The 24,070-nt window shown below is 38.6% G+C and overlaps 1 protein-coding gene across 2 annotated transcripts in view; it reads left to right on the forward strand.

Annotated features, from left to right (window-relative positions):
* The window catches only part of LOC109039826 (dipeptidase 1), a 173,990-nt gene that overhangs the window by 125,617 nt on the left and 24,303 nt on the right, over window positions 1-24,070 (forward strand). For both annotated transcript variants that reach the window (XM_072297701.1, XM_019055495.2), the window contains 4 exons: window positions 669-864; window positions 7,533-7,689; window positions 8,034-8,166; window positions 8,974-9,124. In XM_072297701.1, the coding sequence (XP_072153802.1) occupies window positions 669-864; window positions 7,533-7,689; window positions 8,034-8,166; window positions 8,974-9,124 (637 nt within the window). The remainder of the gene's footprint in view (window positions 1-668; window positions 865-7,532; window positions 7,690-8,033; window positions 8,167-8,973; window positions 9,125-24,070) is intronic.

Genomic DNA, 24,070 nt, shown 5'->3' on the forward strand with positions numbered 1-24,070 from the left:
GTTAAATAGTTTCCATTTAGAAAATGAACTATGACAGGAAGTCTTCAACCGAGAACCTAGTCCGGTAGTTTCACTGTCGATATTTTTTTTTACCCATAATAAATTATGGCATGTCTTATTTCCTCCTCATCGGCCATTTCAAATATAAATTACAGATGATAAGTCATTTCCGGAGGTTTATTATTTATTAAAAATACGCAATTTTTTCCTAGTTTGAATACTTCGCCAAAATATCGTGAAATTTTCCGCAGACTACAAAATCTAAATTTAATTCAATAAAACTCTTCAGAATCAACAGGAGCGTGGTTCAATTAGAAATCAATTTTTGCAGTAACTTTTGAGCTGCTAAAGATAAGGCTTTGATTTTGATTGCATTCAAAAGTATCCTTCCTGTTCCCGATACGAGATATTGAGCTTTTGATGTGTAAATAAGACTTTATAGCAGTTTTATCATTTAGTTATTATCCTTTATTACGCCCCGAACAACGGGCGGTGAAGAGTGCCGGGCAACGTTAGGTTCGGTTGGGTTAAGCAGCTAAACTAACTCCGCGGTGATGCTTAGGGTATCAAACGAATATGAAGGCGCTTCGCTGCATTCGTGCATAGTATACCTACTATTAGTTTGAAAGTACACTGTGTGATTTCTGACTTTTTGTGTCCTGTTTCAGCAATTTATGAGTTACGTTTGAGGCCTTGGGCCATCCTCACAATAATATTTCTCCTCGTCACTGCCATTTTAGTTGGAATTGTCGTGCCTTCAGCATTAAAAAAATCGAACGGTTCTCCAACTAGCGAAGGAATGTCTTACGAAGATCGATTAGCAATAGTTCAAAGAATACTATCCGAAGTTCCGCTTGTAGATGGGTATGTATTTTTGCCAGACTTCTTCGTCCACGTTTTATTCATTAATTCTTCCCGTTACTTTGGTACATTTTATCAGCCTACTTACGGAAAACGTGGAGGGTTAGAATCATTTTCCTGCTTAAATCCGAAAAAAAAAAATATTATTCCTTCGAGTTCTCATGATGAATTTAGTCAAAACCAGACTATAACGTCTTTATGATTTGTAACGATAGATGTGAGATCCGTTGCGTTATAATAGCGTGTTTTTTCTCGGAACACTGTTGTGAGGGAGCAATATTAAACACAATGAATGTTTTCATTCTCTCGGACTATCGTTGGTCGATTCAAAGGATTTGCCAAGGATTTTTGGGGACTCCCACGGTGATGAGCACTTTACCCTTACAAGGAGCCTCTATACAACCAAAGTCGAACAATTCGTCGAAATTGCTCCATAATAACTTGAGAACGGAGCTTGAGAGGTTGAGAAACTCTAAGTACGTAAGCCTCGCATGCTACATTACGGGATGTTCCGTGTGGATGATTTCCATGAAGTTGATTTCCATGAAAAAATGACACGGAAAAATGGAACAGGAAATATTTCCATGTGGCTGATTTCCATGTGGCTTATTTCCATGATAATTTTTCATGGAAACGAAATCATTTCCGTGAAAATTTTTCATGGAAACGAAATCATTTCCGTGACAATTTTTCATGGAAACAAAACCATTTGCATAAAAATGATCACAAGAAGGTTTCAGTACCATCCAAATTGCTCACGGAAATTAAATAAATCTTAGAATCAAGACAAAGGAGACAAGCGTCCCAATGGGAGCACATGATATTTGGACCATGCAGACATGCTCAGTAAAATAGAAAATGAACAAACAACACTCACCAACTCGCTCAAATCATGTAATCCACTGGGTCAGAAAAATCCACTTGAAGACAATAAATCCAAATTTCCGATTAGAACTGGTGCAGGTACGAAGGAACTTTTGAAAACACGATGAGTGCATTGTAAAAATATCTAAAGCACTCTTTAACGTAAGAGAAAAATTAGCACCATGATTTAATAGCTGATCAATACAGAACACCACTCTCAGAAAAGCACTGACACAACACGATTTTTCAGTTTAGTTTTAGAGGAGAAAGCATTTTTCAAAAGATGCGACATCATAGATCCACAGCTTAAATAATTTCACGATTTACTACGATCATTGATGATATTAAGGTAGCCATCGATTCTCTACCCGACGTTCCTTCCACACATGACAGGAAACATCTACAGGCATAGAGCAAATGGCACTGAGCAGCAATGTACATCTGATAAGGCAAGCTCCTGGAAGTGTCGATCTGCAAAAATACAAAGCGGGAGACAGATCATCAAATTGATCTACCTATGGTTAATGGCCGTCCTTGGAGACAGACAATAAACTACGTAACAATATATCAACCACCTTTTGATATCAGAACGAATTTAAAATGAGAGCAAGACCCTTCCTTATGGAGGGAGGGCCAAGAAACATTTAAAAACGGAACATTTTACTACTTACAGGTCAGAGCCACTGAATAAAATACATTCCACCAGTCAATAAAATTTTAAATTTTGAATGTTGATGGATAACCTGATTGCCAGTATACATGGAGTTGAAACATCTGAAACGTAGAGCGGTTCATTCTCATAGAAGCTTTCGTAAGTAGTTCCAGATAGGTACTTTAAAATTAGACACCGGTCAAATGTAGTACAAGAGAGGAAATGGGTGCAACAAAACTTCAATTGTCCTTGATTCTTTTGAAGACACAAGGAAAATGCAGGCAGTATGAGGATGTTCCAACGGACTACCTATAGCACTCGCCTGCAAGAGTTGGGAAGTTTCTACTTGTGATGAAGTCCGCGGATAATAAGATTTGCACTTAGAGAGTGCAACAGAAGATCCACCATCTTGATTCTGGTCTTTCCCTTCAATGCTAAATAGATGAAAGATTATCTCCCTTCCCACGGAAGGAGTGGATAGATTTATTAGACGTAGACTCTTCGATCAACTTCGTAACCACGGTTAGGAATAGCACATGGTAGTAAATGCATTCGCAAACCAAGAGAATAGAATTCACGATTACCTCGCTCGTTAGAAAATATCGACTGAATCGTAAATCGGCAAAGAAAATTAAACTCGAGTTACTTGATCAGTATAGCTTGACATGACAAATGTGTAATGTAAGCACAAGGTGACAGGCTCATACTTAGGTGTGTCCGTCGTCTAGAAGTGAATGAAAGAGAGATAATTTACCTGTGTTCGATGAAACTGAGTATAGTCAAGTAGACGCCGATAATACAATCGATTCTTCGTTAAGAATCATGAAAAGTAGATCAAATTAAGTTTTCATTTTTAAATTCACGGCACGGCATGGCTTGGCTGGCTGAGTGGATTGAATTGAACAATGGTCCGGAATTCCGAGTGCGAGTTCCGAGTTGGACATCGAACAGTTGGACGAGGGACCATTCCGCGGTTCCGCCTTTTGCCTTTTTATCGAGGTTGCGTATGAAAATGAGTGAAAATCAGCCACTATAATGATTATAGAGAGCCAGTTTTTGTATTTCAATCCTTTTGAAAACATTTGCCTGATAATTATTTAGATAATAAATACAACCCTGGAAGTATCGGCAAGGAACGATTATTCCAGGAACTAGGAACATCTTCACAAAAGTTAGGTTATATTTATCTCTCACTAGTCTCACATCACCACATCACCTTAAGTAAGTAATAAATGAATAATTTTTCACTTTCACACCTTTCACAAAAGAATCAAGGACAATTATAGTTTTGTTGCACCCATTTCCTCTCTTGTACTACATTTGACCGGTGTCTAATTTTAAAGTACCTATCTGGAACTACTTACGAAAGCTTCTATGAGAATGAACCGCTCTACGTTTCAGATGTTTCAACTCAATGTATACTGGCAATCAGGTTATCCATCAACATTCAAAATTTAAAATTTTATTGACTGGTGGAATGTATTTTATTCAGTGGCTCTGACCTGTAAGTAGTAAAATGTTCCGTTTTTAAATGTTTCTTGGCCCTCCCTCCATAAGGAAGGGTCTTGCTCTCATTTTAAATTCGTTCTGTTATCAAAAGGTGGTTGATATATTGTTACGTAGTTTATTGTCTGTCTCCAAGGACGGCCATTAACCATAGGTAGATCAATTTGATGATCTGTCTCCCGCTTTGTATTTTTGCAGATCGACACTTCCAGGAGCTTGCCTTATCAGATGTACATTGCTGCTCAGTGCCATTTGCTCTATGCCTGTAGATGTTTCCTGTCATGTGTGGAAGGAACGTCGGGTAGAGAATCGATGGCTACCTTAATATCATCAATGATCGTAGTAAATCGTGAAATTATTTAAGCTGTGGATCTATGATGTCGCATCTTTTGAAAAATGCTTTCTCCTCTAAAACTAAACTGAAAAATCGTGTTGTGTCAGTGCTTTTCTGAGAGTGGTGTTCTGTATTGATCAGCTATTAAATCATGGTGCTAATTTTTCTCTTACGTTAAAGAGTGCTTTAGATATTTTTACAATGCACTCATCGTGTTTTCAAAAGTTCCTTCGTACCTGCACCAGTTCTAATCGGAAATTTGGATTTATTGTCTTCAAGTGGATTTTTCTGACCCAGTGGATTACAGATTTGAGCGAGTTGGTGAGTGTTGTTTGTTCATTTTCTATTTTATTGAGTATGTCTGCATGACAGATGTCATCCATTATTACTTTGCATGATGCATATTTAGCTGAAAGATTCTCTTTACACATGCCTAGTGGAAGATACATGTGGGTTTGGAACTGCTAACATGCGAACTTTGAAAAACTACGCTGCTATGATATAGAAAATCCTACAAGTCCAAGAAGGTCTATGCGCTGATATCAATTACATACTGACATATACCCGTCAAACAAGTTCCCATGGCTGTCATAGATGGCCTGCCCACAAAGGATAACTCATTTATTAAATGAAATTTTACTTTCTTCTTTCGATTCATCCTATCAAATTGTCCTTGGTGAATATTTGGTTTTATTTCTATCCTTAAAATTTTCGATATAAAATATACCTCATTGTATATACATATATTTTGACGGAAATATTACTTCATTTTAAAAACATTTACATTTTCAAAACGTAGCAAATATGTGTAAACCCTTTTCCGAGCGATGACATCGATATTTATTTCATTGAGCCGTAGTAGTGTCGGAAGAAATTATATAAAAATGGATAAAAGAGGAAAAAACCAAGAGGTACGCAATCTTTGGTTTTAACCCATTTGTTCACCTATCTTTTAGAGCCAAATACGTCCAATTTTAGCGTTAAGTTTCGCGTACACCACGCTGCAGCAAAAATGCACAAAATACAGAAGAAAAATTAAAATGCTTTAGAAATCATGAAATTTGACACGGAACAACCTAAATATTTACAAATCATCCAATATACGTTCCTTTAAAACTTTTTCATTTTTCATCAATAATAACGAGAAGAATCCAGACGGAGTTTGCGAACGCTTCAAAATTATGTTTTGAAAACGCTGACTCCGCGAGTTTGAATATTGAAGCCGAACAGAGCGGAGCGGCGGCGTGCTGCCAGCGCGACACGCGCATTGGCGCCTACAAACCTAACAGGGATACTTACCGCATTGCGCGACACGCGCAGCGGCGCCTACAAACCTAACAGGGATACTTCCCGCATTATGCCACGCGCGCATTGGCGCCTACAAACCTAACAGGGATACTTCCCGCATTGCGCGACACGCGCAGCGGCGCCTACAAACCTAACAGGGATACTTCCCGCATTGCGCAATGCGTGAAGTATTCCTGTCAGGTTGGTAGGCGCCAATGCGCGTGTCGCGCTGGTCGCCCTCGCCCGCCGCGCTCCGCGGTTTACCACGGAGCTTCAAGCAACTATTCCGCAACAGAGGTGTTACACAGTATCATACTGAATTGACGGCGTTCCAACAGCCTAAGAGACTCATATATTTTAAGAGTACGGCGCACCCCTCGCAAAATAAATCAAGATACCACGGCACAAAAAAAGAGAGGTAGTCCAAAAACTCACTAAGTCCCAGCATCCGTATTTAATGACGTTTATCATAATGGGCCTGTTGCAAACTTTTGCTAGAGCAGAATGAAGAGTTGTTTCCTATAGATAATGCCTCAAAAATCACGATGAGCGCATCGGCAAAGTCTGAAATGCACTCATAACTTCACAATCTGCGTAAGAAATTTGCGTTATTTTGAGCTTCCCGCTTCAAAAACGATACTACTGCACAGGTGAACATTTTGTTAGAGGAGTCGCTCCATCGTCGGCAATATTCATCATGGCCGACGCTTGCGCAGTTCCTCGCGTAATTCGAGGAGAGTTCAAGGTCAATTAAGGCGGGCGAGGAAAATATGAACGTAAACACGCCGATTGTTATATGGTTTAATCCTGTTCAGGTGTTATCTCGTCCCATCACACGTGTTTTGGCGGACTGGCGTCGGCCATGATGAGTATTGTCGCCAATGGAACGACTCCTCTAACAAAATGTTCACCTGTACCGTAGTATCGTTTTCGAAGCGGGAAGCTCAAAAAACCGCAAATTTCTTACGCAGATTGTGAAGTTATGAGTGCATTTCAGACTTTGCCGATGCGCTCATCGTGATTTTTGAGGCATTATCTGTAGGAAACAACTCTTAGTTTTGCTCTAGCAAAAGTTTGCAACAGGCCCATTTTTGAACTTCATTACAGAAAAAAATGACTTGGTTTAGGCAGAAACATTCTTGAGTATGCCATCAAGAATATTTTATTTTGAATCAAGAATAAAATAGCTGAATGAAAGCGGGTGTCTGCTTGATGTGAGTGACTATTTTCATATACGCATCTTTTCTTCTTTAAACAAGCATTATTTTCTTTATCGATTTGTAAGGAAATCTTCTCGGTGGTATTCGAGCATATTTTTGCTTGAATTAAGTCACTATTCTTCTAATGAAGTTCAAAAATCATGCGAAACGTTATTGAATACAGATACGAGGACTTTCGAATAAACTAATACTGGCGATAACGTTTGAATATTCTCCTTTTCTAAAATGATGTAAAGGAGCGTGAATTTTTTTTCAGGAGATTATTCACCTCGGCCTCTTTTGAAAGTACATATGTATGATGTATGCTCTGCGAGCGAAAGTGGTATTATTTTTAAACAGTCCCTTCAACATAATGTATCAGGCATCATGGCTACTCTAGGAGTCTTACTTCATCGGGTACCCATTGTTTGAAGATTTTTACATAAGAAATGCTTGTAACACTTGCTTTCACGTGTTTTTTTTTTCGTAATTTGCCTCGCTAGAATTGGACTTCGAAGAAGACTTAGAAATTGGCTTAGAAGAAAGGAACCAAGCCAAATCAGATATTGCCAAATTTAATTCGGCAATTTAATTTTTTACAAGAGAATCTTTATGCGGATTCCTTTGCAAATTTTGGGGAACTCGCTCAGTACTGTGCAGCAAATTCACCAGAGTTTGTAAAAAAATCCGCACAATTGTTTTCATGTAAAAAATTAAATTGCCCGATTAAATTTGACAATAGCTGATGGGGCTTGGTTCTTTTCTATTTAACGCGGTCCGAATACTTGCTTTGTCGATTAAATTTCACTTAACTTCTGCTTGTCTACAGCCACAACGATTTGCCGTGGAACATAAGGAAATTCATCCACAATCAACTGTCTTCATTTAATTTTTCATCTGATCTGCGTACGGTGGAACCCTGGTCAAAGAGTAATTGGTCACAAACAGACCTACCTCGCCTAAAAAAGGGGATGGTTGGAGCTCAGGTGAGCTATATACTTTTACGAAAAGATATTTTCAAAATTTCAAAAGAACTAAATAGGGAAATTGATTCCAACGATCAAGTTACTTAATAGATTGGAGAAAATTATTTGCATAAGTAAATTAAAAGAAATGAAGTTACTTTCTAAAACTGCGAAACAATTTGAACCGACTAACTGATATGCACTGTCACCACTGAATAGACTTCTTAGTTCTGATATTCTTCATGTTACAACGCTTGACTCAGTAAGAAAATCCCTTTAAATATTTGACTTATAATGATTAACTTGCTATTTCATGTCTTTTGATTTTTGCTCCTAATAATGTTGCTCTCCTAATGGTGTTTCAGTTTTGGTCAGCTTATGTGCCGTGTGGTGCTCAATTTTTAGATGCTGTTCAACTTACAATGGAACAGATTGATGTGATAAATAGATTAATTTCACTTTACAATTTAGATTTACAATTAGCAACCTCTGTAAAAGGTAAGACCTTAATAATTTTCCTCACGTATGTTCATTTCATTATCGTCAATTAACTTTGTCTTGATGTAACCTGGACTTTTATTTATTATCAACAGCTAAGGGTCCAGGTTTTTTTTAGTTATTTTTACTTTGTTGTTTCCTAGTTGACAAGGGATTGATTTCATTCCAGAAATGTTTGAGGCATTTTGTTGTTTAATATAGCCTTGTTTACCCATTTTCTTTTTTTTGGTTTTCATCAGATTGATCGGACTATTTTAACGTTTTGTCCAATCTCCTCTGTGATCAAGTTGATTCTAAAATTTCACCACATACTTTAGGATGAAGACGAAATTTATGGTTGTTAAATTTAAAAAGTGATATATTTAAAATGTAAAAGAGCTCAAAGTCGAAAGTCCATACCTAAGTTAATTAATTCTTTACATTATATCACACGATCCTTTAAAAATAGCAGTTAACAATTTCTTCATGGAAGCCCTGACATTTTAATTGTCACTATGCAACCATAGTGGACATTGACCTTGAAGGTAAAACGCATAATGTATTTGTATAGTGTCTTTCATAACATTAAAAGAGTAGCTCCGGCCAATGAGATCACCATAAGTGGCGATAAGTATGCTTAAATAGACTATTATTTCTAGTGTTTTAATATCATGTTCAACATTTTTTTTAAAATTAAATTGCGTAATACGAAGAACCAAAACCTCCGAACTAGCATGTATTCAAGTGTTTGAACGTACGTCGTTTTTCAAAATTTCTTACTCAGCACTCCTCTTGAGAAAATCACTTAAACTTGATTTTCATTTACAGGTATACACGAAGCAAAGAAGGCTGGCAAAATAGCTAGTCTGATTGGTGTAGAAGGAGGTCACTCGCTCGGCAATTCTTTGGCTGTGTTACGGACATTTCATAGTGTCGGAGCAAGATACCTCACGTTAACACACACCTGTCACACGCCATGGTAAAACATACTTGATATTGATACCTACTTGATATTGTTTTTTTTTATTTTTTATATTTTTATTTTTGAAAGGAGAAATATTTGCGTGAAAAATTCAATCAAATCAGTACTTTTAAGAAAAGCCGAAGTCCATTTTGCCGTATGAACCCCCAGGCGTTGCCACATTTCTTCTGATAAAACTCATATTTCTGAGTGAATTTATGAATATTTTCCTTCCAATTTTTCAGAGGATTTTTTTCGCGATTTTACCTGAAGTCCCTTAAAATTTCATGGAAAATCAGTCATAACTCTTCTCAAGAATGATCATTTTACCGGAGGGAATTTGACAACTCGCGATTGTTCATACGGCGTTTTTCCTTAGCACGGCAGGATAATAGAAGCATCTTCAACTCACTTCAACAACACGTTGTGCAACCCTGCTTTTAAGAGAATAAGCGGTACTCATTAAAGCCTTAAATAGACTTAAGTGCTTTAAAAGAGGTCCTACCTACGTGCTAAAATGTTCTTTGCGATTAGCAATACTTTAATATTCTGCCTCAGTTCTGAAGTTGTATCGCAAAATACGGATAACATTGACGATTCAGAGTCTGGGTTCCACCTTATCGCTGGAAAATACTGGTGGTTTATTTATTTTAAGCATGTGTTGCAATTCTGTTGACGCAAATCCTATTCTTTCCTTTGAATATTTTATTAAAAGTATATTATAGGGATTATCACACGATAAAAATCATGAACACCCTTGTAACATTTGCTTCTTGGGTAATTTACCGTGACGAGCCGTCTTCTTGGGCCAAGAATCCGGTGTTATACTTGAACCATTCTTCAGGGTTTCTTCAAGCAGAGCTTCTTCAATCCTTCTTGACGCGTGCTGGAAGCATTCTGGGGCCAACAATAGATTTGAACAACTGAGTGAAACGCGTACCTGCTCAAAAGCAGGTAGAAAATGCTCGTGCCCCTTAAATTGCATCGTGCGAGATTGAAGGAAATTCAACCCTCCTGATTTCAGTTTGTCACGTTTACGTGCAGTCGCTTCCATTATCCTAAAAGAAATGGTGCCCCAACAAAGTATGGTATAGGCTTATTGCGACATGAAGTGACGTTGGGATGGTCTATATGCGCTTTCGTATCCGAAGCAAGACACGCTGAACGAGACTACTGCAAATTAATTGCAACAGCTGAAAGGATGTGAATTGTATGCAATATGATTCAAAAATCATAGTGAGCGCATTGGCAATTTCTGTAAGTTCTTCCCTTGCAATGGAGGGTATTGGTGTTGCAATGCCTGGTTTGAATGCAGACGAACCACCCTAAAATCCTAATGTGTACCAATCCGCCCGTTATCATTATAACGAGAGGATAATCCTCTCTTTGAACCTCAAATGAAACTAAACCAACACGAAACTTCGTAATATGGCAAGGATTCACGCTTTTCCACATTTTAGATGACGTTTCGTAAATTGTGATTTTTTTCCTTGTATCAATTTTTTTTATGAGTTATGCCATGAAATTACTCGCAAGTATCTTAATTTTCTTGTAAATTTTCCGAAAATCGAGGTGTCTCATTTTCATAATACTATCAAAGTTGCAAGCTTGAAAACTTGCTAACCTGCGTAGTTTGCAGAGAAAAAAAGGAATTATAGACTTTGCCAGGGTTACGTAGGTATCATTGCGTTTTCAAGGAATGTATTTTTAGCACTATGTAAATTTGAGGTACCCCGCAACGTGAGTTTACCATGATGTGTAACATATTTTTATCGATGACGTCGTAATTTGATAATTTTCTTTGATGAGTTTTTGAACTCGTTTTAAAATTATCTAAATTAGCCAATCCTGACCTAAAAATAAAAACAGTCGGAAGTGCCGGGCAGAAAATAATACATCGAATCCAAAGGTTTACTCATTTAAAATCTTGAAAATTAAATTCACCGCGTTACGCAACTCACCCTATTTGACAAGTCCCGATTTTGAACGCACAAAAGCAATATGCACGCCTATGTCCTAATTAACTAATTTTCTCAAACCGGATTTCCGAAGTTGTCAATTTGTGCAGATAGTACCTCAAATTAGAATAAAATCCCAACTTATTGTCACCAGTGAACTCTGAATGAATGATTCCTTCTTCTATACTCATTCAAACAATTTCTCCCTTAATTGAAACACATTGAGTTGGTTTCTTAATTTTTTTCTTATAATTTTTATTAATATGATAATTCAAATATACTATCACTGACGAGACTTCATCAATTTTTATTTTATCACTTGTCATACTTTAGTACATCATTCAGAGTCAGTTCTCAAATGAATCTTAGCTTGTAAAATGTCTAATCCAGTATTAAGAAGTGAAATTAGGGATACCTCCAATCATAAATAATAAGCGTAAGATTCAAACCCGAGCAAGATTTATTTGACTTTCACATTTACCGGTAAAATTTTCTCACCATTATAATTTTATTTGAAATTTAAACGTTTAACTGGATAATTCTGCAATGTTTAGTAGGAGGTGTATCTATATTCTGTCAAATGCGAGGAATGCTTTCGAAAGGAGTGCAGCGAGTCTCGCCTTTTGTCTACAAACAAAGTGATGGTCTTTTGAAAATCAAGTGTGAAGTGGATTTAGCGCGATGAAATACAATTAGCTCCGGTCTTTTAGGGAGAGGACGTATAGAAGAGAGAGCCGGCTCCCGAAAAAAGGTCCACTGTTTGTTTATTACTGACGACCGGCACTGCTTCTCTGGTTTACGAGCAAAATCCTGGAATCCTGACTCAATGAATTCGTGCGTAGTGGTAGTAGGTGCCTCGTGTGAAAATAAGTTAGGACCTCTCTGAGGATAAATCACATTATCTAGTCGTTTAAGATGTTTTGACTTCTTGACTTGTGGCACATTTCGTGGCTCCTCTGAGGTAAGGGGTATCTCTAATTCCGTATGCGTAACGGAGAGCATTGAACTATACGGAGAACAGGGCTCACGTAGAAACTGAGGTACGCCCTTACTCCAAAGGAACCACGATTTTGTACGCCTCTCGGTGATGAATCAGTTGCGCTGGTCTTAGAATCGTGTTTTAATGCTTGATTCTTGTAGATCAGCTAAAAATAATAAGATCTGTCCTAACAGCAACTTCCTACCGTTGAATAATAACCAAGATATCGCGCTTTGACAAATTCGGGTTATGACGTCATCCAGCGCGGGTGTGATACCATTGGTTTCTTCCACCTTTCTTTCATTAGTCAGGGAAACACACATTTGCACTTGTTTCTCAACATGAAACTCGGATGAAAGCAAGGTGGAAGAAACCACGGTGTCACTACCGCGGTGGATGACGTCATAAACCGAATGTTTCAAAACTCGCGATATCCCGGTTAATATTGAACATACAAAGTTGCTGCTTGGACGGATCTCAATATTTTTAGCTATTGTTTAGCTTACCACTTAAAGCGGTCAACATTTTGAAAATAATTACATTGCTGTAAATCGGAGAAAAACAGATCGATCTGCGGAAATGCGTTTTTCAACAAGACGTTTTATAAAATGCGCCCAAGTGAAAATGATGATAATCTCTGAGGGAGGCACCTAGGGACCTATTTGATACGAGAAAATCAACTTGTGACCCATGGGTGGGGGTAGGAGGTTCACGGCGTAGTCGTTTTTGAGGCACTACGCGCAGCAAAATAATCGTACTTCTCATTGCACTCAATTGAGATATCACGAAGATGAGGCGACAAAGATATCTCACAACTTGTTGCGAAATATTATATTTTGTTTTTTTAGCCTTTGATGCCTATTTTTGACGCTTTCCACTGTTGCCAAAATCACTCGAGTGCAGGATAAAAAATTTACTACTTTTATTCTTTGCCCTTAAAAATTTGCGTAAAACTGAACACTAAAAAAGTGTCAAACTGCCAATAATTTGAAGGGTCAAAAATAGCCATCAGTCCCTTATGTGGGGCCCCTCGGGGGCCTTACGAGCCTACGTGCGTACATTGTAAATCTGGCCCTGCATTAAACTCTTTGAATTTCTTTGACCGCAGGACGGAGGGGCTATTTTTGCGTGTTCTTCAATGATACTTAGGATGAACCTTACAAGAAATTTCGCTTCTCTTGTAGCAGAGATAATGTAATTTTGCGCGGTTCTATGAATCAACCAATTGATTAGATTTGTCTTCAAATTCGGATAGGTAAGAGAGAGAGTCTAGCGACACAACGCTGCCAATGAATAAAACCCCCAATGAACGGCTGGTTTTGCCGTAGAACCAGGGGCTGGGCTGGGCTGGGCTCTTCTGCGTTGCCTCCCTGCCATTTCTTATTCGTCAGCTACAGGCTCTGTAAGGCATGACATATTTAATTACAGTTGCTCCAAGTTGGCAACATTGGGATGGAAGTACTTATCACAAAGGTCTTGATTCTTGTGCCTTTATTTTTATTATTTCATGAAAACAAGGGTGGAAATGAATGCAAGAGGCCTTTTCTTTCTTTACTGCGCCGCCGCGCCGCGCCAGTCGTTGATGAAGCCCGACCCGCCGTGTCCCTTTACTGAGCATGCCTGGTCCGCTGACCTGAATTTTGTGCCAGGATTTCGGAAAAGTAGTGTTGCCACATTACCAAAAAATGAAATTTTGAGAAAATGGGCACAGCTCAGTACAGTGTCTGTGCAGAATACTTTATTGAACAGGTCCCTTTGTTGTCGTTAAATTTTCAAAAATCCTCAAAAAGACATATCGACGGTGAAACTACCAAACCACGTATCTCGTTTGCGGTGTTTAAAAATCTACGCTCACATTTTATTTTTTTGAAGCAGACCAAATCAATATCATTCCTTGAAATTTTCACGAAATTTTCTCCGCACAAAGAGGAAACAAGCAGGAAGCTCCAACGCATTCGCGTCGGAAAGCGGCTCTGGCGACGGTAGGTAGTTGTTACGCGTTTACGGTTTCCTTGGTAACCTTTGTTTGCTATCAGCTGATGTCGAGTAGTATGACTAGGAAGCTCCAACCACGGCATTCTTCGAAAAAAGCGCGAAAACTTATAGATTTGAATTTTCAAATTTTAAACGTAAAGTACATTTTTTCCAGTGCGAGATTAAAGCACAGACCCGTTTTGAATTATTGACAGTATCACCATGATTCCAAAAATACACTACACATCATAGCATTCGCTCACAGGAAAAAGATATCAATTAAAATAAAATCAGTCCCCCCTAAACAGCAGAAAATGGCGCCGATTCCCATCAACCAACACGCGGTTTCTCCAATGTAACATGGTCCGTTGATACTCCCCAGCTGGGACCGTCCGGAATAGCAGCTCTAGTGCAAGCACCAGAGCCGCTAAAATCACAGAAATTTTCTAGACTGGATTTTAAGTAGTTTTTCATTTAAAAAATAAAGTATGACAGGAAGTCTGCGACGCACGGTGTGGCGAAAGGCCGGTTTGCCCGGACATGCGCTCGACCACTTGCGTTTTGTTGTCAACTGTGGCCCTAAAACGCATCATTTTTAATTACGGAGGCTACTTCTGGGGCAATTTTTGTCGTAGATTTCAAATCTGCCTTTATTTTTACCATAAAAGTGATGAAAATTCGAGAAAAATTGCTATTTACATAAGTTGTTCCTGAAAAATACTGAAAACATTGATTACTACTTGGATACTGTGGCTTTAAAACGCATCATTTTGAAGTAAGGAGAACTTTCCAAGGGCAATTTTTGTCGTAGATTTCATATCTGCCTTTACTTTTACCATTTGAGTGATGAAAATCCGAGAAAAATTGCTATTTACACTTAAGTTATTCCTAAAGAATACTAAAAACATTGATTTCCTGAACTACCTCGAAACTGTGGCTTTAAAACGCATAGAATCAAGGAGCATCATCTTGAGCAATTTTTGTTGTAAATTTCAAATCTGCCTTTACTTTTACCATTTGAGTGATGAAATTCCGAGAAAAATTGCTATTTACAGAAGTTGTTCCTGAAAAGTACTAAAAACATTGATTTCCATCTCGCAAATGAATGCATTTCTATAATTTAAACGTCCGACACTTCTCAAAATATTTGCAGCCGTCCTTCTCTCTTTCCACCTGGCTTTATAAGCGGCATTGTACGTATTCATATTTGTATATCTTGATCCTGCTATTAATATCGGAACAAAAAAAAAATTGAATAAAATAGAAGAAACGAGATTTTAAACAACACCTCTATTTGCCCTTCATGACCAAACAAAACGTTAACTCTCGACTACTTAATCCGCTACCACATCCAGCTAATTAGCTACTTCCAGCTTAATTTATCAACATGAATTATTTTTTTTTTTAATTTTTGGTAAAATTAATCGGACTAAAATTTGTAATAAGTCTATATTTACAAAATTATTTCTATTAATATTGACTTTCTACAAGTGAAATTTAATGATATTCTACATGATATTCGAAATTTCTAAAATTGCCGTGTTAATAATTATTATAACATGAAGATACCAACCAGCGCGAGTAGGAGCCACATTATTTAAAGTTATAATAACAGTTTCAACCTCTTTACCATTCATTATTAGTATGATAAATAACAGAAACAATTTAAATTTCTGAAATATCCAATATAAAAAAGTAAATAAATTACACTACTACTGCTGCATCTAGTAACTTTTTTACACGTAATTAGCCTATTTTAACCTTTGACCACTTACCTGCGTGATGGATCTGAGAGAAATATCAACAATTGGTTGCGCGGAGTGATTAAAACCGATTTCGCGCAACCGACTTCATATCAGATAATATCATGCTGCCGTCGGAGTAGCAGATATTAGCAGCTAAAAATTGTTCAGGAGGCTGCTCAGGGGTCCTGTGGGTCTGACCCAACAAGTCCCAGCGTGGCACTCCTTGGCACTTGCAACGAAAGTTAATGTAAAGTTTTATTTTCAGCATTTTCGGCGCGAGGACTTTCAGACGGCATAAATCGTCTTCAAACCTATTTACGACTACATTTTAGTAGTGAAAAATGATCAGCAGCTTGCATAGAGTAAGATTACATCATTGGAAAAGGTCTCATTAAATTTTAAATTAGGCTAAAGAATGCACAAACATTGGTGCGTTTTTAGAGGAAATTTTAGATTGCCGACTTAGCGGACTTTAGAGGCCTCTACCATCAATATGGGGGATGAAAATTTAAAAACTGTCATCAAATCCATATAATATAGTACTCGTAGAACACATTTCCGGTCCTAAACATTCACAATCCCGGAATCGCCCATGTCCGACCTTTTACCCATATCGCCACACCGTGCGACGTCGCAAACCGAGATACGTGGTTTGGTAGTTTCACCGTCGATATCTAATTGTAAAAGAGGTTTAAAAGTTCTTAAATTTTTTTTTTTAAAAATGTCTCTTCGACCGAATTACCTTTCAAAATATAGCCCATTTGATTGCTCGAACACGAAAAATAGACTGTTGTCGAATATTTTTTTTCCTAAAGGTCATAGCTAGTCAGGAGAATTTCCAACTGATTGAATGGGAATCTATGAAGACTTTTTTGAGAAAATCCAGAGGCCTGAGAATAATAACTCTTGTCGTGGAAATAGATCTAAAATGTAAAAAGTTTCCGGATAAAAATTGCATATTTATAACGGAAAGAATTCAGGTTCTTTTACAGTACAAGGGACACCCACGTACAATCTGACTAACACCGAATTGCGCTAACCAGGTATTGATTAGGTATTCACTCCTTAAATGTTTCATTTATTCCATATTTCGGAGAAAACTTCTTGGATGGTAGGCAGTAAGGTTAGAAAAATATCTGCAGATAAAAAAACGGGAAGCTCAATCGATTTGGAGGCATTTTTATTTCGCTAGGAGTAATGTTGGGGGAAGGGGGGGAGGAAGAGAACCGTTGAAGGAAGAATCAGAAAACGTAGTTCTAACCGGCCGAAATCCGGAATTTCGCCTGTAGATCCGGAACTTCGCCTGTAGATCCGGAAGATTATACGGACTACGATGCAACGTTCAACAGTGCTGCCAAGATTCTTGTTACCTCTCAATATGTTATTGAGAATCTCGCATCCTCCGTGTTTCATGTGGCAACTTCGTTCAACGGAAAAGGTAGTTCCGGACAGAGTTGCCAATTTCATATTAAAATTCGAGGATAAACCTCGATCTCTGAGAATCACTGCGTGAATTTTTCCCTTTAAATCGGACGTTCGGCGAATCTGTTGGCCTCCCATAATATAGTGCACGTCCGCTTGATTTTTCTTTAGTGTCAGTAGGTTGGATATAGAATTTAAAAAAAGATCGGCGTAGAAATGCGAATTTTTCACAAAATTCGGAAAAAAACGAAGATGCTGGTAAACATTTTGATCCAATATGCCTCGTAATGCTTCTATTTTATGATGATGTTGGGAAAATAAGCTGAGTTAATGCGATAACTCCGTGAGCAACTCGTAAGTGAGATTCAGGGTTTTGGACGGCTGTGACTTGACGCTTGGCAATATGTGTTACGGCGGTTTGGACTTATTGTGATCCTATAATATACTATTTCATGCATTTTCTCACCATTCCTATCCGCATCATTGAACCGTCATAATGTATTGGCCAATTTTTAATGGGAGATTTGTGGTCTCCAATTTTTTTACAAAACATTACTTACACCGCTCAACATGGGTTTTTTCCTTCAAACCAAACCAAGTTTTTTCGATTCCGAGGTGATATAGAAGTTCAAAAATGCCCACAATTACTGCAAGAAAATTGGCTGGTGCTCAGGGCGCCGCCATTTTGAATTTTTCAAAATTGAGAAAACCCACGATCAGTTTTTTGGAAATATCTCCTCAACGGTTAATCTTACAAAAAAAAAACAAAAAAAGCAGCCGAAAGAACATAAAATTTCCTACCGAAATCACCCTCCTCTGTTTTTCAAGCTTAATTTTTTGGGAGTAAAATTATCGTTTTCTTCAAAAATTAGCTAAAAAAGGCGTACTTTTGCTGATTTTAGGGGAAACTTTGCTTCATATCTCCAGCCATGATTATCTGAGAGAAAAAAAACTGTTATGCTCTTTGAAAAGAACGTAAAATTTACTTCTAGAAAACATATGTCAATGGTTCCTAAACTTTATTTAATCCTGAGAAAAAGCAGTTTATTAGCTCCTCCCTTAAATTTCTCGACCCTTGATTTTGGCAACCATCTCCTTTAAAATCATGAAAAAAGAAGAAAAAAAAACGAAAAACATGGCCCAAACTGTGCAACAAGGTGGTAAAATAGTGCTGGGCCCACACCATTTTGGGGGGGGGGGGGGCAAAGCCAAAAAGTTCAAAACTTTTCAATCAAATCCAAAAATTTTGAGCTCTAATTAAAAGCTCCAAAGTACAGAACTGATGGGGGAGAGTGTTCAGCTCAGGCAATTTGCATTGGACTATTAAGTTGAGGTAACGTCGAGAGATCTATAATTTTTGGGTGTGTTCACACCTCATCAGTAGATCACACTCGTCAGTGAACCCAACTGAAAATCATGCAAAATCCAAGACGGCATCAAAGCACAAGTTGGAAGTAAAAGTTTTGTATTGCAACACGGTAAGTTATGTACTGGTACTCATTAGAGCTCAAAATTTTTAATTCTGATTGGAATTTTTTTTGGAAATTTTTTTTCAATGACGTTGACGCGATTAAACATTGAGGAGATATTTCCAAAAAACTGATCGTGGGTTTTCTCAATTTTGGAAAAATCAAAATGGCGGCGTCCTGAGCACCAGCCAATTTTCCTACAGTTATTATGGGACTTCAATATCACCTAGGAATCGAAAAAAATCGGGGTTGGGCCGCGTAGCGGTCAGGGGTAGGGCCCCCTAGTAATGTATACGTTGCAGGAAAAGTGGATATTTTGACTTCCCTTCCCCCTCATCGCATACCCGTAACGCAGCCTGTAACTCCGTAATACACTTTCCGTAACGCTCTTTTCAACCCCTTTCCCCTCACGTCCGGTTTTTTTATGAATACTTGCCACCGTGAGGCGATTTTTTAGCGTCGAAAGTCATATTTTTTTCTTGTGAAGATTTGTCCAACAATATTGGAGTGTTACGGTGTTACGCACGTAACCTATATCACTATTTGTCGCCTACCTGTCTTAAGGGTGTAACTACAATCTGCAATGAACCCTGCCAAAAAAACAAAAACAAAAAAAAAAAAACATAAATGCTACCCGCTGGTCACAGCGCGGAGGGTCATCATAACAGCGTGAAACACGATAACACGTCTTCCAGCTCACCTCACCTAACGCAAGTCTACTTGAAAACATGCTCTTATGATCGTCATTTTATCGAAATTGAGGATACAAACTAATTAAAATATTGTCTCTGAAGAGTCTTATGTGATGATGAATGCATTTTATTCCATTGGAAAGTTAAAGAAGGGACTCGATTACACGTCATCAGGGGTTACATTTCCAACTTTTCCCTTGAAAAAAAATTATGCTGAGACCAGATAATAGTGTGAAAAATCCCCTCCTCCTTTTGCAGTCACACAGAAAGAAAGAAAGAAACAAACAGTAAATCAGTGAAAAACTGAAATTGACGAAATGACGGCAATACAACACGGATTCTCCCGTTAGAAAATCGTAAAAGTAAATCAAGGCTCACAGTCTTCTCGCGGCCGCGCCGTCTTGAAAATATACGATTCAACATATTGGTAATCCGAATGATCGGGATGTGTCAAGTGAACATAGATGAGGGAGGGGAGGGAAAGATCAGATTGAATCATACGAAAACCGCCCTCCGTTGACCGAAATAGGTCGGATCGGCGGGAAAAAAACTGGCATGAATGAAGGAGCGACGTTGCGATGGAAAGTGTGACGAATCTCAAAGGTTAGGGTCAGCGCGTCTTCGAGGATATTGACCTGCTATGCTTGATAGGAGCCTTTGCCAACGCCACGCCGTGCCACCAGAAAGGTTCGCACTCTTCTCTTTTCGAACAAAAAGAAACACGGCCACCGAATATTATTGTTCTTATTTTGCCTTTCGTTCGGAGGGAGCCTTGTTTGACGGTCTTCGACGATGTCGGTTTGTGTTGGAAAACGCACATCTGTATTCTTACAGGCTTGCAATACTACACTCAATTGGTAACAATGGTGAGCCGTTGTTAGCGTTAGCCCACATCATGATCCTCAGTTACTTTGGGTACGAAAATGAGACCAGTCGGCGCATGACATCAGACGCGACAGCGTCAAAGATATGGTGACAGCTGTTTTAATGATTTTCCGATGGGAGGAAGACTTTTATAAATTGAAAATTGACGTTATCAGCAACCATTATCTTAAAAAATTATGTTCAAATTCAAAGAAAGGTAGGTATGCGATTTTGAACCTCAGTGACTCGTCTAAACAATTGAAATATTGGCCTTCATCTTCCGAGACTGATTGCGGGGGCAGAAGAATGAAATTATCAGTTCACAATATTCTATTAAATTTCGGAACGACCCTGGATTACACCGCGCGAGCGCGCATTGACATGTATTACAAAGGATCAACTTTTAGGCAGAAAGATGCAGAGAAGGTGAAGCCATCGAGGCTTTTTCGCGTTCTGAAAACTGGCGAGCTTTGAGACATTCTTTAAAAACCATACAAAGTTACGCTTTTTTCCCTCGAGTAAGAAATTGTTTCATATTTCTATTTTTTTTTTTTTACTTTTTAGAGAATATTGGGGCGAATAAAGAATTCCGTATTAGCATCTTTATACATTGCATTATGCTCGCATGAATTGGAAGGATTGCACCAGAATTTCTTAACTTACTTAACTTAACTTACTTAATGTATTCAAATAGTTCAGACAAGCTGATAACTGTTGAGTATCCAATCCGCATTAATTGCTGAGTGCGCGACACTCAAAAAATTTAGGGCATCACTCTACAACGCACAAACGACTCCCACTTTTAGTTCTCATTCTTGACGTGTGAGCAAAGGACAAAAGTGCATTTCATGGCGCGTAATTTTCCTCTCAAGTTTCATTTACTTGAAATGAGAACCAAACAACATAACACCTTGAAACTTCTGTAAATTTCTCCTAAGTTTAAGAGAATGAATTCCCAACATTTCAAGGAAAAAAATTGGATAATTTTCTGTTGAAAAAATAAAAAATGAGAGTGATTTTGGCAATGTTTAATGAAGTGGGCAAATACTGTTAAAATCCGTTCAACTGCACCTCGGAAAAATTTGCTGAGTATCATTATACCACATTATTAGAGAGTAAAATGATGACAAGAGGCTACATTGATTCATTTTAACAGTCGAACGAATTTAATTTAATTAATCTAATAGACTAAAAGGATAATTGATTGGATATCAGTCGTTGCTGGCACTTCTGTTTGAAGTCTCCTTAAATTAGCTAAAGGTTTGAGATGTCAAAATATTCGTAATAGTATTTATTAGAGGATGAACTGCATGTCAACGTTCAAGAAATTTCCAAAACTTCATTCTGAACTTCAAAAATAAATGATAAGTGGTGCAAATAGTAGGTTCTGGGAGATGCACGCATGTGCCGCACTCTCGGGGATTGAAAAAAGAACTAATCGCGTGAAGAATCGCTCAAACTGGAACTACAACGATAGATTCCGCGTCTAAGTGCCTGACAGTTAGGCCGCATGCGAAACTTCTAGAGCAGGAAGAGTACAAGCATTCTTCAAGAAGGGTCCGATTATCAGTGACGACCCTCGACGACCCTCATTAAAGCGGAACGACCTTTTTCGAATCCGGGTCTCGCGGCCGTCACGGGTAGTTATCGCCCTTCGATGAAAACAATGGATCGGACGGCGAAGAAGGACTCAAGAATGCTCAAAGTAGTCACCAAGTACAGAAAAATCGTCTTCTTCAGAGCTTCTTGGACTTTTCAGAAGCCTACAAGAAGCCTCCAAGACGCAGATTAAGAAGCAAAATGTTACCAGGGCAGTAAACTTCGCACTATGGTCAAAGTGCAGTCTATGTATTGGAAATTTAAGGATTTTCTGACTAAGACATGATGAGTCTTTGAACGCGCGATTCTTCCTCCCTGGACTGGACCTAGATTTTTCAGCTCACTTAACCAGAATTACGAATAACTCAACTAGAATTACAGTTAACCGAACCAGAATTGTACTCGGATACACCCTCAATTTGTTTAGGCGAGCCAAAATTCTGGCGGACACGACTAGAAAATCTATAGTTCCGAGATAAAACCGGAATTTTCGGTCCCAAACCTTTCTTCTCCTTTTTCGATAAAAAATATTTTCGGGACAATGTGCCGTCTGATGAATGTTAGTCCTCTTTTGTTGAAGTAGGATCACTTTCGAGGTACATTCTAAAATTCTACGAGTGAGGAAAAATGCCGCAAAAGCAGTGAGGGACGAAAACTTCGTAATTCCCCGGAGTGTGCCCCCAATAAAACTGGGAGTAAGCGTTAGGCAAACTTAAAGCCGGCTTTGTTCCACTTTTTCCCATACACCTTCCTGAATAAAATCTCGCAGCCCGATGCCGTAATATTTTGCGAGGGACAGCTTTAACCTCACCCCCTGTCTCGCTAAGGAGATAACTCAAAATGGATGGCCTTAATTTATTAAAGATGCTTATGCTATTCGGCTACCCATCGTGTCCAATTTTGTTCTCTCTGTCGTTCCTCCACTCCAGGTCCCTTCTCTACGTTCCTTTCAGTAAGGTCTGCCTAATTTCACTCAAAGACACATTTTCGTCGAATGAGAGATGAACAACTGGTGATTAAGTTACTCTTAACGGTGAATATGTGACCGTCTACAGCAAATCATAGTAATCACCTACAAGGAAAAAGAATCTTTCCCCAGCTATATTGTTCAATTTTACTGAAATTACGTAAAAATTGTCCTTTCTATGATGCTCAAAACTACCATAGTCACAATGTCAAGCCACATGGGGTATCTTCACGAAAAGAGCAGCATAAGGGACAGCTATGAATGCGGCCCTTGGCCGTCGAAGGGGCTTTGAGAATAAGCAAGAAGAGATGCCTCGATAGATCGAAACATGAAAATCTGGCATGTGCCTTACCTGATGACAAAAGGAGGGGAAGGCATAAAAAACCATCACTCGTGAGGCTTGGCTCATTCTTATTGGCTAACGGGGAGAGGGCCTGTTGAGGTAATCCTTTGAAACGGCGGCGCGGCACTGGAGAACTACCCTCAGAAGCGGTTAGATTAATCCCCAAAGGGAAATTGTTCCGGGTGATAAGGGAGTTAAAAACGCGAAAAGCGGATGAAAAATTAAAAGAGGCAGTAATATCGGAGCATAACACAGCTAAGCCAATTCCGCATTTTTAATAGGCGGCAAAACGCGGATGTTTGTCCGCGGATGAGCGCTTCTCCTCGCGGTCGCAAATCGTCGCTTCTCTAACGTAAACGCGTATCTCGATTTCCACGTGAGCCTTGTTGTACATAAAACTCCATGTTTTTCGGGGCTCATGCAGGAATGGAGGTACGCCCTTACGTCAGAGGAGCGACGAAATGCGGCACTCCCTCATTTGCATTTTAATAGAATAGGAAAGCAATACGTTATTGTTAAAATCCCGCCTCCTCTATATCGGTCTTCCGCCGTCTTTGAAACATACGTTTTTATTTAGTGTCCCCCGGCCTTGCGGTCGTTACTTTTTAGCACCGTGACCATAAAGGATCATGCGACCATGCTAAGGAAAAACGTCGTAAGAACATTCGAGAGTTGCCAAATTTCCTTGGATAAAACGATTATATTTGATTAGGATCCAAATCTTCTCTCTTGAAATGTTCGAATAATTTAGATCTGATCTCGAATATAATTCTTTGAACGGTTCGAGGAAAAGCATTCGCAGTGGTCCCTGAAAATTCATATTTTTTCAAAGGAAATTTGGCAACGCCTAAAGACTCATGCGGTGTTCTTCCTTAGCACGGAAGCTTGGCCCTCCCTCGTTTGCGATAAAAGTATTCCGTCACCGTACTTTAAAATACTTCAACTAATTAGC

Source organism: Bemisia tabaci, chromosome 1, assembly GCF_918797505.1.
Source record: "Bemisia tabaci chromosome 1, PGI_BMITA_v3".
NCBI classification, from domain to species: Eukaryota; Metazoa; Arthropoda; class Insecta; order Hemiptera; family Aleyrodidae; genus Bemisia; species Bemisia tabaci.